Below are 13,263 nucleotides of genomic sequence, written 5' to 3' on the forward strand. Positions count from 1 at the left end.
CTATAAAGGCAGGTGAAGCTGATCCTGCCTTGCTTGGATACCCTGTATTGACCTCACCTAAAATATACATGCACGGGGATTCCAATTCTCCTGTGCCCGACCCCTACCACCCTTCACTGCCTCCAGACCCATCATCAGAGTCAGATCCCAACATGCCCAGAGAGCCAATTACAGTCAAAGCCGGGGGAGAAGGCTTGCATGCCTGAAAAATTATAAGACTATATAATGGCAAAAAAAAAAAAACTGGGAAATATGAATGGAAATGGTTTCTGAGGAATTCCTAGACCAGAAAGAAGGAACTTAATTGTAGATCAGGCTAAATTTATTGACTCAGGTACACATACCAGATAATGTAGATTTGATATGCTAGCTTGGGCAACTGAGAATGGCTCTAATTGATGGCATAGTTGGTTAATTATAATCTGAACTCAGCTATGGATTCTTCTGAATGAAGCTGAGATATCAGGAATTCCTTGGCATGGTGTAGAGGAAATGATCCACAGACTTAGAGAGATAAAGATGTTGAAGTGGATTTGTTTCATGCAACCAGCTCATCTAGCCCCTCTGGATTCTGTTCCCCACGAGAATCCAGAACATACCCCCTTCACTGAGAAACTGATGAGGGAGCACTTGGAAAGCATTGTAGTGAACATCTTCCTTTTGTGGGCTGGAGATAATGGTGGGAAATGATGCCGTTAAAATGGTCTCCCTGATTTCAGTGGAGATAATGAGACTCCAGGTAGCAGAGGCAGAGTAGAAACATTTAGTTGTCAGAGACAAGGTGAACATAATTCCATTATGTGTGGTAGGACCCATGTAGTACTCAAAATGGTTTAACACTTGGGGCAGTAAGCAATTTATGGTGGGGTGCATTAGACTGACATATATGAACTACAGTCCTACTTAATGGAATCATCAGAAGAACTCTGTCTGGGTTCAATGGATAGTGAGAGACAGCCTCTCAGCTGTCTCCAGAGTTAATTTCCAGATCCTAAGCGTGTTGCTTGAAGAGAAGGCATAGAATCCATGGAGGACTGAAAAGACATCATAAGAACACAAACTGTCTCTTTTTACCTTCCTGAAAGAGTCCTGTGAACATTTACTGGGGACACTGTGCACTGAAGAAAGGGAAATATCTAGCTTTGAGGGATTTTAAGTGCTGTGTCTGAGCTTACATAATTCTTGTGGATCTAAAACATCCTAACAGTGTACCTGTGAAATTGGAGGCTGGTGGGAATCAGGCAATAAATAGGTAAATAAAAATTTGACCTGGTTCCATCTCACTGTGGACCCAATCTGTGTTATTTCCTCAGTTTCTGAGTATGTGTTTGGAATGAGAAAGAAAAACAATAGTTAGATTTTACACACCAAAATCTAGAAAGTTACTAGACCTTCCAGACCAAGGTGATGATGATGACAACGATGATAGCTAACATTTACTGTGTGTTTTTTTTTTTAATGTGTCTGGCACTGTGTCAAGAGCTTTACACATGTGATCTCATTTAATTCTCTCCCAAAACTTTGTTGTTGCTTTTGTTATTTTCACTTTACAGATAAGGAAACCAAGACCTAGAAAAGTTGGATAACTTTGTTATCCGAAGTTATAACGTATATGATAGAGTTATGCTCAATTTAAGCTCTTTGGCATCAAAGCCAATGCTCTCATTAACTTTTCTCTGTTGCCTTATCTATGGCTATGTCATATGAATATTGATTTACTAATTAATTACTTGGAAGTACAAATCACATAGGGCCATGTAAACCTATAGCAGCTCGTTTTTCTCTTCCTGTTTTGTTTTCTAGGCTGATTTCATGCTCTGGGGACACAGGCAGTCTGATATTGGCAGATGGAAAAGGAGACCTGAAGTGCCATATCACAGCAAACCCATTCAAGGTAGACTTGGTGTCTGAAGAAGAGGTTGTGATTAGCATAAATTCCCTGGGCCAATTATACTTTGAGCATCTACAGATTCTTCACAAACAAAGGTATTCTTATGCATTACTTGACACATAAAGACCTTAACATAACCTGATTAATGAATATCGTTGCCTAAATAGATAACATAGCACCATAGAAAATTGGTTTGCCTTATTTGCTCTAGTATTGTTCTGAGAAATTTTACCTTTTCACCTGTGAAGGTGAATACAAGCTTTATGACAAAAATAATTCCCAAACTTTTGTAAATGTTACACTCTTAACATGTCCTGTGTGTAACTGATGGCATTCTCTACCCTGCACACCCTTCTATAAAAGCACTCTGTTGACCTGACAAATGTTAATGTGAACTAGCATACCTTCGTAATTTCACTTCACTCCCTTGCAATAACACAAATTACCCTAGACTTGAATAGTTGTCCAGGAATTTTCTGGGACCATCTGCTTGATCAAAGCTGTTTGTGTGGGCTGCTCACATGAATTAGGAGGTGGTGGTAAGGAGGAGATTCTTCTTCCATTCTTATGAACACTGTTTTTAAATCTTTTAGTCTATAGTTCTTTCTATTTTTATCATGATAATAAACATATTATATGATCTGCAGAAAGCATTCAACATTCATTATTCCAACATAGTCATTTTCCTGAGTTTCAACTCATTTCTGTTTTAAAATTTTGATATTAAAAATATCTCATTTTCTCATCGCAGAACTAATACTTGTTCATCATAGGCAGATTAGAAAATATTGAAAAGAAGAAAATTTAAAATCCCCATAATCTCTCCACCTACTCTCTTAGTGCCTTATGAATAGTCAAGTACTTGTTTAACTGAAAAATACTAAAAATAGCAGAACAAATGTCTGTGTACCCACTACTCATGTTCTTTATATGTAAAGCCTTTTTTCTAGCCAGGCACAGTGGCTCACGCCTGTAATCATAACACTTTTGCCGAGGTGGCAAATCAGTTGAGCCCAGGAATTTGAAGCCAGCCTGGGCAACATGGTGAAACCCTGTCCTACAAAAAATACAAAAAAATTAGCTGAGTTTAATAGCACATGCCTGTAGTCCCAGTTACTTGGGAGGCTGAGGTAGGAGGATCACTTGAGCCCAGGAGGTCAAGACTGCAGTGAGCTACGACTGTGCCACTGCACTCCAGCCTGGGCAACAGAGCAGGATTCTGTCTCAAAACAAACAAACAAAAAACGCTTTTTTTTCTTTTGTAAACCCCCATGATTTTGTTCTGTTTTCTTTTAAACATTATTTTCTTTCCTATCTAAGTTGATCCTTTTATTACTTATGTAGAAGAGGCACATGGTACAAAGGAGTATATATTAATACACATTTCTATGTAATAATAGTAAAGAATCTCCTTCCCCCTGTGTCCTCTAGCTGCCCACTTTCCATCGTTGAAAGTAATGTGTTCTGGTCGGGTGTGGTGGCTCATGCCTGTAACCCCAGCACTTTGGGAGGCCGAGGCGGGTGGATCACCTGAGGTCAGGAGTTCGAGACCAGCCTGGCCAACATGGTGAAACCCTGTCTCTAGTAAAAATACAAAAATTTAGCCAGGTATAGTGGCACATGCCTGTAGTCCCAGCTACTCAAGAGGCTGAGGCAGAAGAATCTCTTGAACCCAGGAGGTGGAGGTTGCAGTGAGCTGAGATCATACCATTGCACTCCAGCCTGGGCAGCAGAGCAAGACTCTGTCTCAAAAAAAAAAAAAAAAAAAAAAAAGTAATGTGTTTCCAGTTTTTTGTGTATCCTTTCAGAAACAATTTATGTATACACGTTTTATATATATTCTTTGACTTTTCCTTTCCTGACACAAATGGCGCCACCTTTACACATTATTCTACACCTTGCTTTTTTCTGTTAACAATGTGATAATTCTTAATTTCTTTAAAGCAGCTACATAATTTCTGTTGTATGGCTGTACCATGATTCACTGAGTAAATTCTCTATTGAGGGATTTAAAGTTGTTTCTAATCTTGTTTTACAACTAGTTAGTTTACTAATAACCTTGAATATGTGTCATTGTGCATATGTACAAGTATATTTATAGTATAGAGTCATAAAAGGATAGTTGTTGATCAGATGGTTTGTGCATTTGTAGTTTTTTTTTTTTTTTTTTTTGAGATGGAGTCTCGCTCTGTCACCCAGGCTGGAGTGCAGTGGCATGATCTTGGCTCACTGCAAGCTCTGCCTCCTGGGTTCATGCCATTCTCCCACCTTAGCCTCCCGAGTAGCTGGGACTACAGCGCCCACCACCATGCCCGGCTAATTTTGTTTTTGTATTTTTAGTAGAGATGGGATTTCACTGTGTTAGTCAGGATGATCTGGATCTCCTGACCTCGTGATCCGCCCGCCTCAGCCTCCCAAAGTGCTGCGATTGCAGGCATGAGCAACCGCGCCCCGCCTGTAGTTTTCATAGGTATTGCCAAATTGCCTTCCATAGAGGTTGTACTGGTAGCTATAGTTCCATGATTTACATTTATATTTATAATTATATTTGTGTTAGGAAAATCAGATGATCTAACTGGAAAAAATTTTAAGTTAGATTTTAACCTCATAACATTAACAAAAATCAATTGCAGATGAATAAAAATTAAACATAAAAAGACATAAAAATAGAAGAAAATATAAAACAATATTTCTGTAATTGTGAGAGTGTGACATAAACTGAAGAGCCATAAGGAAAAGATTGATGGATTTGATTACTTACACATTTTAAGCTTTGATTCTACTCAGAAAGCAACACAAGAAAAAAAAAGCTTTATTATAGACACACACACACACACACACACACACACACACACACACACGCAGCGTGAACAAAATTAAAAGTCAAGGACTTCCAGTTTCCCGTCTGGCATGTAAGGAGCTTAGAAGTCACTACTCCATCCTAACAATGACTAAGAAGCTCAACAAATCAGTTTTTGCCTTATATAGTTTGATGCTCTGTTAGACTCATACACGCATTAAAGATTGTTACGTTGAGCTGGGCACAATGGCTCATGGCTATAATACCAGCCCTTTGGGAGGCTGAGGCAGGCAGATCATCTGAGGTCAGGAGTTTGAGACCAGTCTGGCCAACATGCTGAAACCCTGTCTCTACTAAAAATACAAAAAAATTAGCTAGGCGTGGTGGCATGTGCCTGTCGTTCCAGCTACTTGGGAGGTTGAGGTGGGAGAATCACTTGAACCTGGGAGGTGGAGGTTTCAGTGAGCCGAGATCATACCATTGCTCCAGGCGGGGCAACAAGAGCAAAACTCCATCTCAAAAAAAAAAAAAAAAAAAAAAAAAAAGATTGTTATGTCTGCTTAGAGTATTGATCCCTTTATCATTATGTAATATCCCTTTTTATCCCCCCAAATTTTCCTTGCTCTGAAATCTCTTCTGTCTGAAATTAATATATCTACTCTTACTCTCTTTTGATTGGTGTTAGCATAGTATATCTTACCTTCAGAGGTAACCAGTTTACTAAATTTTGTGTTAATCACTTCCTTGGGTTTGATTTGGTTTGGTTTAGTTTAGTTTTGTATTGTTTTAAGATGGAATTTCACTCTTGTTGCCCAGGCTGGAGTGCAGTGGTGCGATCTCGGCTCACTGCAACCTCCGCCTCCCAGGTTCAAGCAATTCTCCTGCCTCAGCCTCCCAAGTAGCTGGGATTACAGGTGCCCACCACCATGTCCAGCTAATTTTTGTATTTTTAGTAGAGACAGGGTTTCACCATGTTGGCCAGGCTGGTCTCGAGCTCCTGACCTCAGGTGATCTACCCGCATCGGCCTCCCAAAGTGCCCATATTACAGGTGTGAGCTGCCGCACCCAGCCTCCTTGGGGTTTTTAATTGCATTCCCACATATGTATGAATTCCCAAACAACATATTATTTGGATTCGTCTTTTCTAAAAAAACTTTTATGTAATAAAAGTATGCTGTATATATTCTTTTGTAATGTATTTTTCACTCAAATATTTTTTTTCTTTTTCCTTTTTTTTTTTTTTGGAAGATATGGTCTCACTATGTTGCCCATTAAATGTATAAAAGTTAGCCTACATCATTCATGCTCTTAGAAATACAAACTGAAATGCATTTATTTTTTCTACAATTTTAGATTGGCAAAAACTGAAAGATTGATAAAGTCCAGCAATGTTAAGAATGTGGGGAACTGAGCACTGAAATACAACTATGGGTGGAAGAATAAATTGTCACAATCATTCTGAAAGACTGTACATTATAGTGCTGTGTTCTGGGAGTGAGGAGAGTTACACCGAGTGTAGGGAGCTATGTTCTACCTTGCTTACTTAGATTTTGTTGAAATATTATGAGCATGTTTAACATTTATAATAAAAAATGATAAAAGTATTTTTTAAAGAGTTAACAAAATACTTCTACATTAAGAAATGAAGCTATTAGATTAATGTTCATCATTACTGTCCAATTTTATAAACTCATTTTTAAATTGTTTTTTATTGTTTAAAGATGAGATCTCACTATGGTACCCAGGCTGACATCGAACTCCTGGGCTCAAGTGACCCTCTAGCCTCAGCCTCCCAAGTAGCTGGGATTATAGGCAGGCACCACTGCACCTGGCTTCATTTTTATTTTTATAATGATGTTATATTTAATACATTAAAGGATATAACTGAGGTCTCAAAAGTTGGAAATGAAAAATCTTTATCATTGAACAAAATTCTGTCAGTTTTGCCATTGAGTGAAACAACTTTATTTATGTTAAAACAGAGCTGCTAAAGAAAATGAGGAGGAGACATCAGTGGACACCTCTCAGGTAATCTAGATTGATCCATTTATTGTTATCTTTTTCACCATCATCATCATGATAGGGCATATAAGGAATTCTCTTTCTTCCTTCTACAGAAGGGTGCTTGTTAAATGATCTACTGCATATAAATAGGACCACCTGTTTCTTTGGCTCACCTTGTCATCTCGTTGATTCATTCATTCATTTATTCATTCCTTCATTCATTCATAAAAAACAGATGCTTCCTGAGTGCCTGCTTTTTGCCAGGCATTATTGCTAGGCAAGGAGAATCAGCCTTGAATAAAACAAATCCCAAACATGTTCTCATGGAAATTAGAATCTATTGGGAAAGATAGACATTGAGTAAGTAATTACAAGCATGAGGAGTGTTACAAAATGGTGCTGTAGGAGAATACAAGGGACCTGGCCAAGATGAGGGTCAGGAAAGACCTTCTGAGGGAAATAATGTTAAAGCCGAAACTGATGTATACACAAGTCAAAAAGTTGTATATACACAAGTCAAAAAGTTGGGAAAAGAATGTTCCAGGTAGAGGGAACTGCATATTCAAAGATGTGGAGGTAGGATGGAGCATATTCCATTTGAAGAAATGGAATATGTATGCAATATATATTTATTTCATCTGGACAAAGGAAAGCAAAGGGGAGGGTGGTATGTAACGAGGCTAGAAAGACACGCAGGGCAGTGCTGTGGAAAGATTTGTAATAATTATTTTATCTAACAATTATTTGTTAAGTACCTCCTATATCCCAGGCACTGTTCATGGAATTGGTGAGACATCATTGAAAAATATAAGTCCCCCATTTATCATGGAGCTTACCTTCTTCCAAGCCATGTTAACCTTTCTGAGTTTCTCCTAAGAGCAAAGGAAAACTCTGGAACGGTTCTAAGTAGCAGAGATGCATGGTCTTATTTCTATTTTTAAAAGATTGTTTTGTTGAATTGTGAAGAATGGACACTCCAGAAATCTTCTGTCTCTTCATCCCCAATCACATGTATCTTCAAAAGAGCACTTTTCACAATATTGATTCTTCCTATCCATGAGGATGGAATGTTTTATCATTTGTGTTCTCGCTTATTTCCTTGAGCCGTGGTTTGTAGTTCTCCTTGAAGAGGCCCTTCACATCCCTTGTTAGCTGTATTCCTAGGTATTTTATTCCCTTTGTAGCAATTGTGAATGGGAGTTCATTCATGATTTGGCTCTCTGATTGTCTAGTGTGGATGTAAAGGCATGCTTGTGATTTTTGCACATTGATTTTGTATCCTCAGACTTTGCTGAAGTTGCTTATCAGTTTAAGGATTTTTTGGGGGCTGAGGTGATGGGGTTTTCTAAATATAAAATCATGTCGTCTACAAACAGAGACAATTTGACTTCCTCTCTTCCTATTTGAATACTCTTTATTTCTTCCTCTTGCCTGATTGCCTTGGCCAGAACTTCCAATTACTGTGTTGAATAGGAGTGGTGAGAGAGGACATCCTTGTCTTGTGCCGGTTTTCAAAGGGAATGCTTCCAGCTTTTGCCCATTCAGTGTGATATTGGCTGTGGGTTCGTCATAAGTAGCTCTTATTATTTTGAGATATGTTCCATCAATATGTAGTTTATTGAGAGTTTTTAACATGAAGGATGTTGAATTTTATCAAAGGCCTTTCCCGCATCTATTGAGATAATCATGTGGTTTTTGTCTTTGGTTCTGTTTATGTGATGGATTACGTTTATTGATTTGCGTATGTTGAACCAGCCTTGCCCCAGAGATGAAGCTGACTTGATCGTGGTGGATAAATTTTTTGATGTGCTGCTGGATTCGGTTTGCCAGTATTTTATTGAGGATTTTCACATTGATGTTTATCAGGGATATTGGCCTGAAGTTTTCTTACTGCCCAAAATAATTTATAGATTCAATGCTATTCCCATCAAACTACCATTGACATTCTTCACAGAATTAGAAACAACTACCTTAAATTTCATATGGAATCAAAGAAGATCCCGTATAGCCAAGACAATCCTAAGCAAAAAGAACAGATCTGGAGGCATCACATTACCTGACTTCAAGCTATACTACAAGGCTACAGTAACCAAAACAGCATGGTGCTGGTACCAAAACAGACATATAGACCGGTGGAACAGAACAGAGACCTCAGAAATAACCAAATAACACCACACATCTACAACCATCTGATCTTTGAGAAACCTGACAAAAACAAGCAATGTGGAAAGGATCTCCTATTCAATAAATGGTGCTGAGAGAACTGGCTAGCCATATGCAGAAAACTGAAACTGGATCCCTTCCATATACCTTATACAAAAATTAACTCAAGATGAATTAAAGACTTAAATGTAAAACCCAAAACCATAAAAACCCTAGAAGAAAACCTAGACAATACCATTCAGGACATAGGCGTGGGCAAAGACTTCATGATGAAAGCGCCAAAAGCAAATGCAATAAAAACCAAAATTGACAGATGGTATCTAATTAAACTAAAGAGCTTCTGCACAGCAACAGAAACGATCATCAGAGTAAACAGGCAACCTACAGAATGGGTGAAAATTTTTGCAATCTACCCTAAGTGCTAATATCCAGAATTTACAAGGAACCTAAGCAAATTTACAATAAAAAAAAAACCCCATCAAAACATAGGCAAAGGATATGAACAGACACTTCTCAAAAGAAGACATTTATATGGCCAACAAACATGAAAAAAAGCTCAACATCACTGATCATCAGAGAAACGCAAATCAAAACCACGATGAGATACCATCTCACACCAGTCAGAATGATGATTATTAAAAAGTCAAAAAACAATAGATGCTGGCGAGGCTTTGGAGAAATAGGAATGCTTTTACACTCTTGGTGGAAATGTAAATTAGTCCATTGTGGAAGATGGTATAGTGAGTCCTCAAGGGTCTAGAACCAGAAATACCATTTGGCCCAGCAGTCCCATTACTTGGTATATACCCAAAGGAATATAAATCATTCTACTATAAAGACACATGCACATGTATGTTTATTGCAGCACTATTTACAATAGCAAAGACATGAAACCAACCCAAGTGCCCATCAGTGATAGACTGGATAAAGAAAATATGGGACTGGGTGTGTGGCTCATGCCTGTAATCCCAGCACTTTAGGAGGCCGAGGCAGGTGGATCACCTGAGGTTGGGAGTTCAAGACCTGCCTGACCAACATGGAGAAACCCTGTCTGTACTAAAAATACAAAATTAGCTGGGTGTGGTAGTGCATGCCTGTAATCCCAGCTACTAGGGAGGCTGAAGCAGGAGAATCACATGAACCTGGGAGGTGGAGGTTGCAGTGAGCCAAGATGATGCCATTGCACTCCAGCCTGGGCAACAAGAGCGAAACTCCATCTCACAAAAAAAGAAAGAAAGAAAGAAAGAAAATGTGGTATGCTGTGGCTGGCAAGATGGCTGAATAGGAACAGCTCCGGCCTGCAGCTGCCAGCAAGATCAACACAGAAGGCAGGTGATTTCTGAATTTCCAACTGAAGTGCCTGACTCATCTCATTGGGACTGGTTAGAGAGTGGGTGCAGCCCATGGAGGGCGAGCCGAAGCAGGGTGGGGCATTGCCTCACCCGGGAAGCACAAGGGATCAGGGAACTCCCTCCCTTAGCCAAGGGAAACCATGAGAGACTGCGCTGTGAGGAATGGTGCATTCTGGCCCAGATACTACACTTCTCCCATGGTCTTGGTAACCCACAGACCAGGAGATTCCCTCAGGTGCCTACACCACCAGGGCTGCACAAAACTGGGTGGCTGTTTGGGCAGACACCGAGCTAGCTGCAGGGGTTTTTTTTTCATACCCCAGTGGCGCCTGGAACACCAGCGAGACAGAACTCTTCACTCCCCTGGAAAGGGGACTGAAGCCAGGGAGCCAAGTGGTCTAGCTCAGTGGATCCCACCCCCACAGAACCCAGCAAGCTAAGATCCACTGAGTTGAAATTCTCACTGCCACCACAGCAGTCTGAAGTTGGCCTGGGATGCTCAATCTTGGTGGGACGAGGGGGATCCACCATCACTGAGGCTTGAGTAGGCGGTTTTCTCCTCACAGTCTAAACAGAGGCACCTGGAATTTTGAACTGGGTGGAGCCCACCACAGTTTTGCAAAGCTGCTATAGCCAGACTGCCTCTCTAGATTCCTCCTCCCTGGGCAGGGCATCTCTGAAAGAAAGGCAGCAGCCCCAATCAGGGGCTTATAGATAAAACTCCCATCTCCCTGGGACAGAGCACCTGGGGGAAGGGACAACTGTGGGTGCAGCTTCAGCAGACTTAAACATTCGTGCCTGCCAGCTCTGAAGAAAGCAGCGGGTCTCCCAGCACAGTGCTCGAGCTCTGCTAAGGGACAGACTGCCTCCTCAAGTGGGTCCCTGACCCCCATGCCTCCTGACTAGGAGACACCTCCCAGCAGGGGTTGACAGACACCTCATACAGGAGAGCTCCGGCTGGCATCTTGCGGGTGCCCCTCTGGGACTAAGCTTCCAGAGGAAGGAACAGGCAGCAATCTTTGCTGTTCTGCAGCCTCTGCTGGTAATACTCAGTCAAACAGTGTCTGGAATGGACCTCCGGCAAACTTCAGCAGACCTGCAGCAGAGGGGCCTGACTGTTAGAACGAAAACTAACACGGAAAGGAATAGCATCAACATCAACAAAAAGGACGTCCACACAAAAACCCTATCCGAAGGTCACCAGCATCAAAGAGCAAAGGTAGATAAATCCATGAAGGTGAGGAAAAACCAGCGCAAAAGGCTGAAAATTCCAAAAACCAGAACGCCTCTTCTCCTCCAAAGGATCACAGCTTCTCACCAGCAAGTGAACAAAATTGGACGGAGAATGAGTTTGACAAATTGACAGAAAGTAGGCTTCAGAAGGTGGGTAATAACAAACTCCTCCAAGCTAAAGGAGTATGTTCTAACCCAATGCAAGGAAGCTAAGAACCTTGAAAAAAGGTTAGAGGAATTGCTAACTAGAATAACCAGTTTAGAGAAGAACATAAATGACCTGATGGAGCTGAAAAACACAGCATGAGAACTTCATGAGGCATGCACAAGTATCAATAGCCAAACTGATCAAGTGGAAGAAAGGATATCAGAGATTGAAGATCAACTTAATGGAATAAAGAGTGAAGACAAGATTAGAGAAAAAAAAATCAAAAGGAATGAACAAAACCTCCAAGATATATGGGACTATGTGAAAAGGCCAAACCTACCTTTGATTGATACACCTGAAAGTGACAGGGAGAATGGAACCAAGTTGGAAAACACTCTTCAGGATATTATCCAGGAGAATTTCCCCAACATGGCAAGATGGACCAACATTCAAATTCAGGAAATACAGAGAACACCACAAAGATACTACTCCTCAAGAAGAGCAATCCCAAGACAATCATCAGCCTGACCAAAGTTGAAATGAAGGAAAAAAATGTTAAGGGCAGCCATAGAGAAAGGTCAGGTTACCCACAAAGGGAAGCCCATCAGACTAACACCGGATCTCTCTGCAGAAGCCCTACAAGCCAGAAGAGAGTGGGGGCCAATATTCAACATTCTTAAAGAAAATAATTTTCAATCCAGAATTTCATATCCAGCCAAACTAAGCTTCATAAGCAAAGGAGAAAGAAAATCCTTTACAGACAAGCAAATGCTGAGAGATTTTGTCACCACCAGGCCTTCCTTGCAAGAGCTCCTGAAGGAAGCACTAAATATGGAAAGGAAAAATCAGTCCTAGCCACTGCAAAAACATACCAAATTGTAAAGACCATTGACACAATGAAGAAACTACTTTAACTAATGGGCAAAATAACCAGCTAGTATCATAATGACAGGATCAAATTCACACATAACAATATTAACCTTAAATGTAAACGGGCTAAATATCCCAATTAAAAGACATAGACTGGCAAATTGGATAAAGAGTCAAGACCCACCAGTGTGCTGTGTTCAGGAGACCCATCTCACGTGCAGAGACACCCATAGGCTCAAAATAAAGGGAGGGAGGAATATTTACCAAGCAAAAAAAAAAAAAAAAAAGCAGGGGTTGAAATCTTAGTCTCTGATAAAACAGACTTTAAATCAACAAAGATCAAAAGAGACAAAAAAGGGCATTACATAATAGTAAAGGGATCAATGCAACAAGAAGAGCTAACTATCCTAAATATATATGCACCCCATACAGGAGCACCCAGATTCATAAAGCAAGTTCTTAGAGACCTACAAAGAGACTTAGACTTCCACACAATAATAGTGGGAGACTTTAACACCCCATTGTCAATATTAGACAGATTAACGAGACAGAAAATTAACAAGGATACTCAGGACTTGAACTCAGCACTGGACCAAGCAGACCTAATAAACATCTGCAGAACTCTCCACCCTAAATCAATAGAATGTACATTCTTCTCAGCACCACCTCGCACTTACTCTAAAATTGACCACGTAATTGGAAGTAAAACACTCCTCAGCAAATGGAAAATAACGGAAATCATAACAAACAGTCTTTCAGACCACAGTGCAATCAAATTGGAACTCAGGATTAAGAAACCTCA

The 13,263-nt window shown here is 40.2% G+C and overlaps 1 protein-coding gene across 10 annotated transcripts in view; it reads left to right on the plus strand.

Moving 5' to 3' along the window:
* Nucleotides 1-13,263, plus strand: part of LOC100984344 (calpain-3) — a 145,131-nt gene that overhangs the window by 17,736 nt on the left and 114,132 nt on the right. For all 10 annotated transcript variants that reach the window (XR_004666487.3, XM_063596572.1, XM_055098321.2 and 7 more), the window contains 2 exons: nucleotides 1,804-1,986; nucleotides 6,674-6,719. Coding sequence is in view for 9 of the 10 variants with exons in the window: in XM_063596572.1 (XP_063452642.1) it covers nucleotides 1,804-1,986; nucleotides 6,674-6,719 (229 nt within the window). In the remaining variant the exon portion in view is untranslated. The remainder of the gene's footprint in view (nucleotides 1-1,803; nucleotides 1,987-6,673; nucleotides 6,720-13,263) is intronic.

Source organism: Pan paniscus, chromosome 16 (genome assembly GCF_029289425.2).
Source record: "Pan paniscus chromosome 16, NHGRI_mPanPan1-v2.0_pri, whole genome shotgun sequence".
NCBI classification, from domain to species: domain Eukaryota; kingdom Metazoa; phylum Chordata; class Mammalia; order Primates; family Hominidae; genus Pan; species Pan paniscus.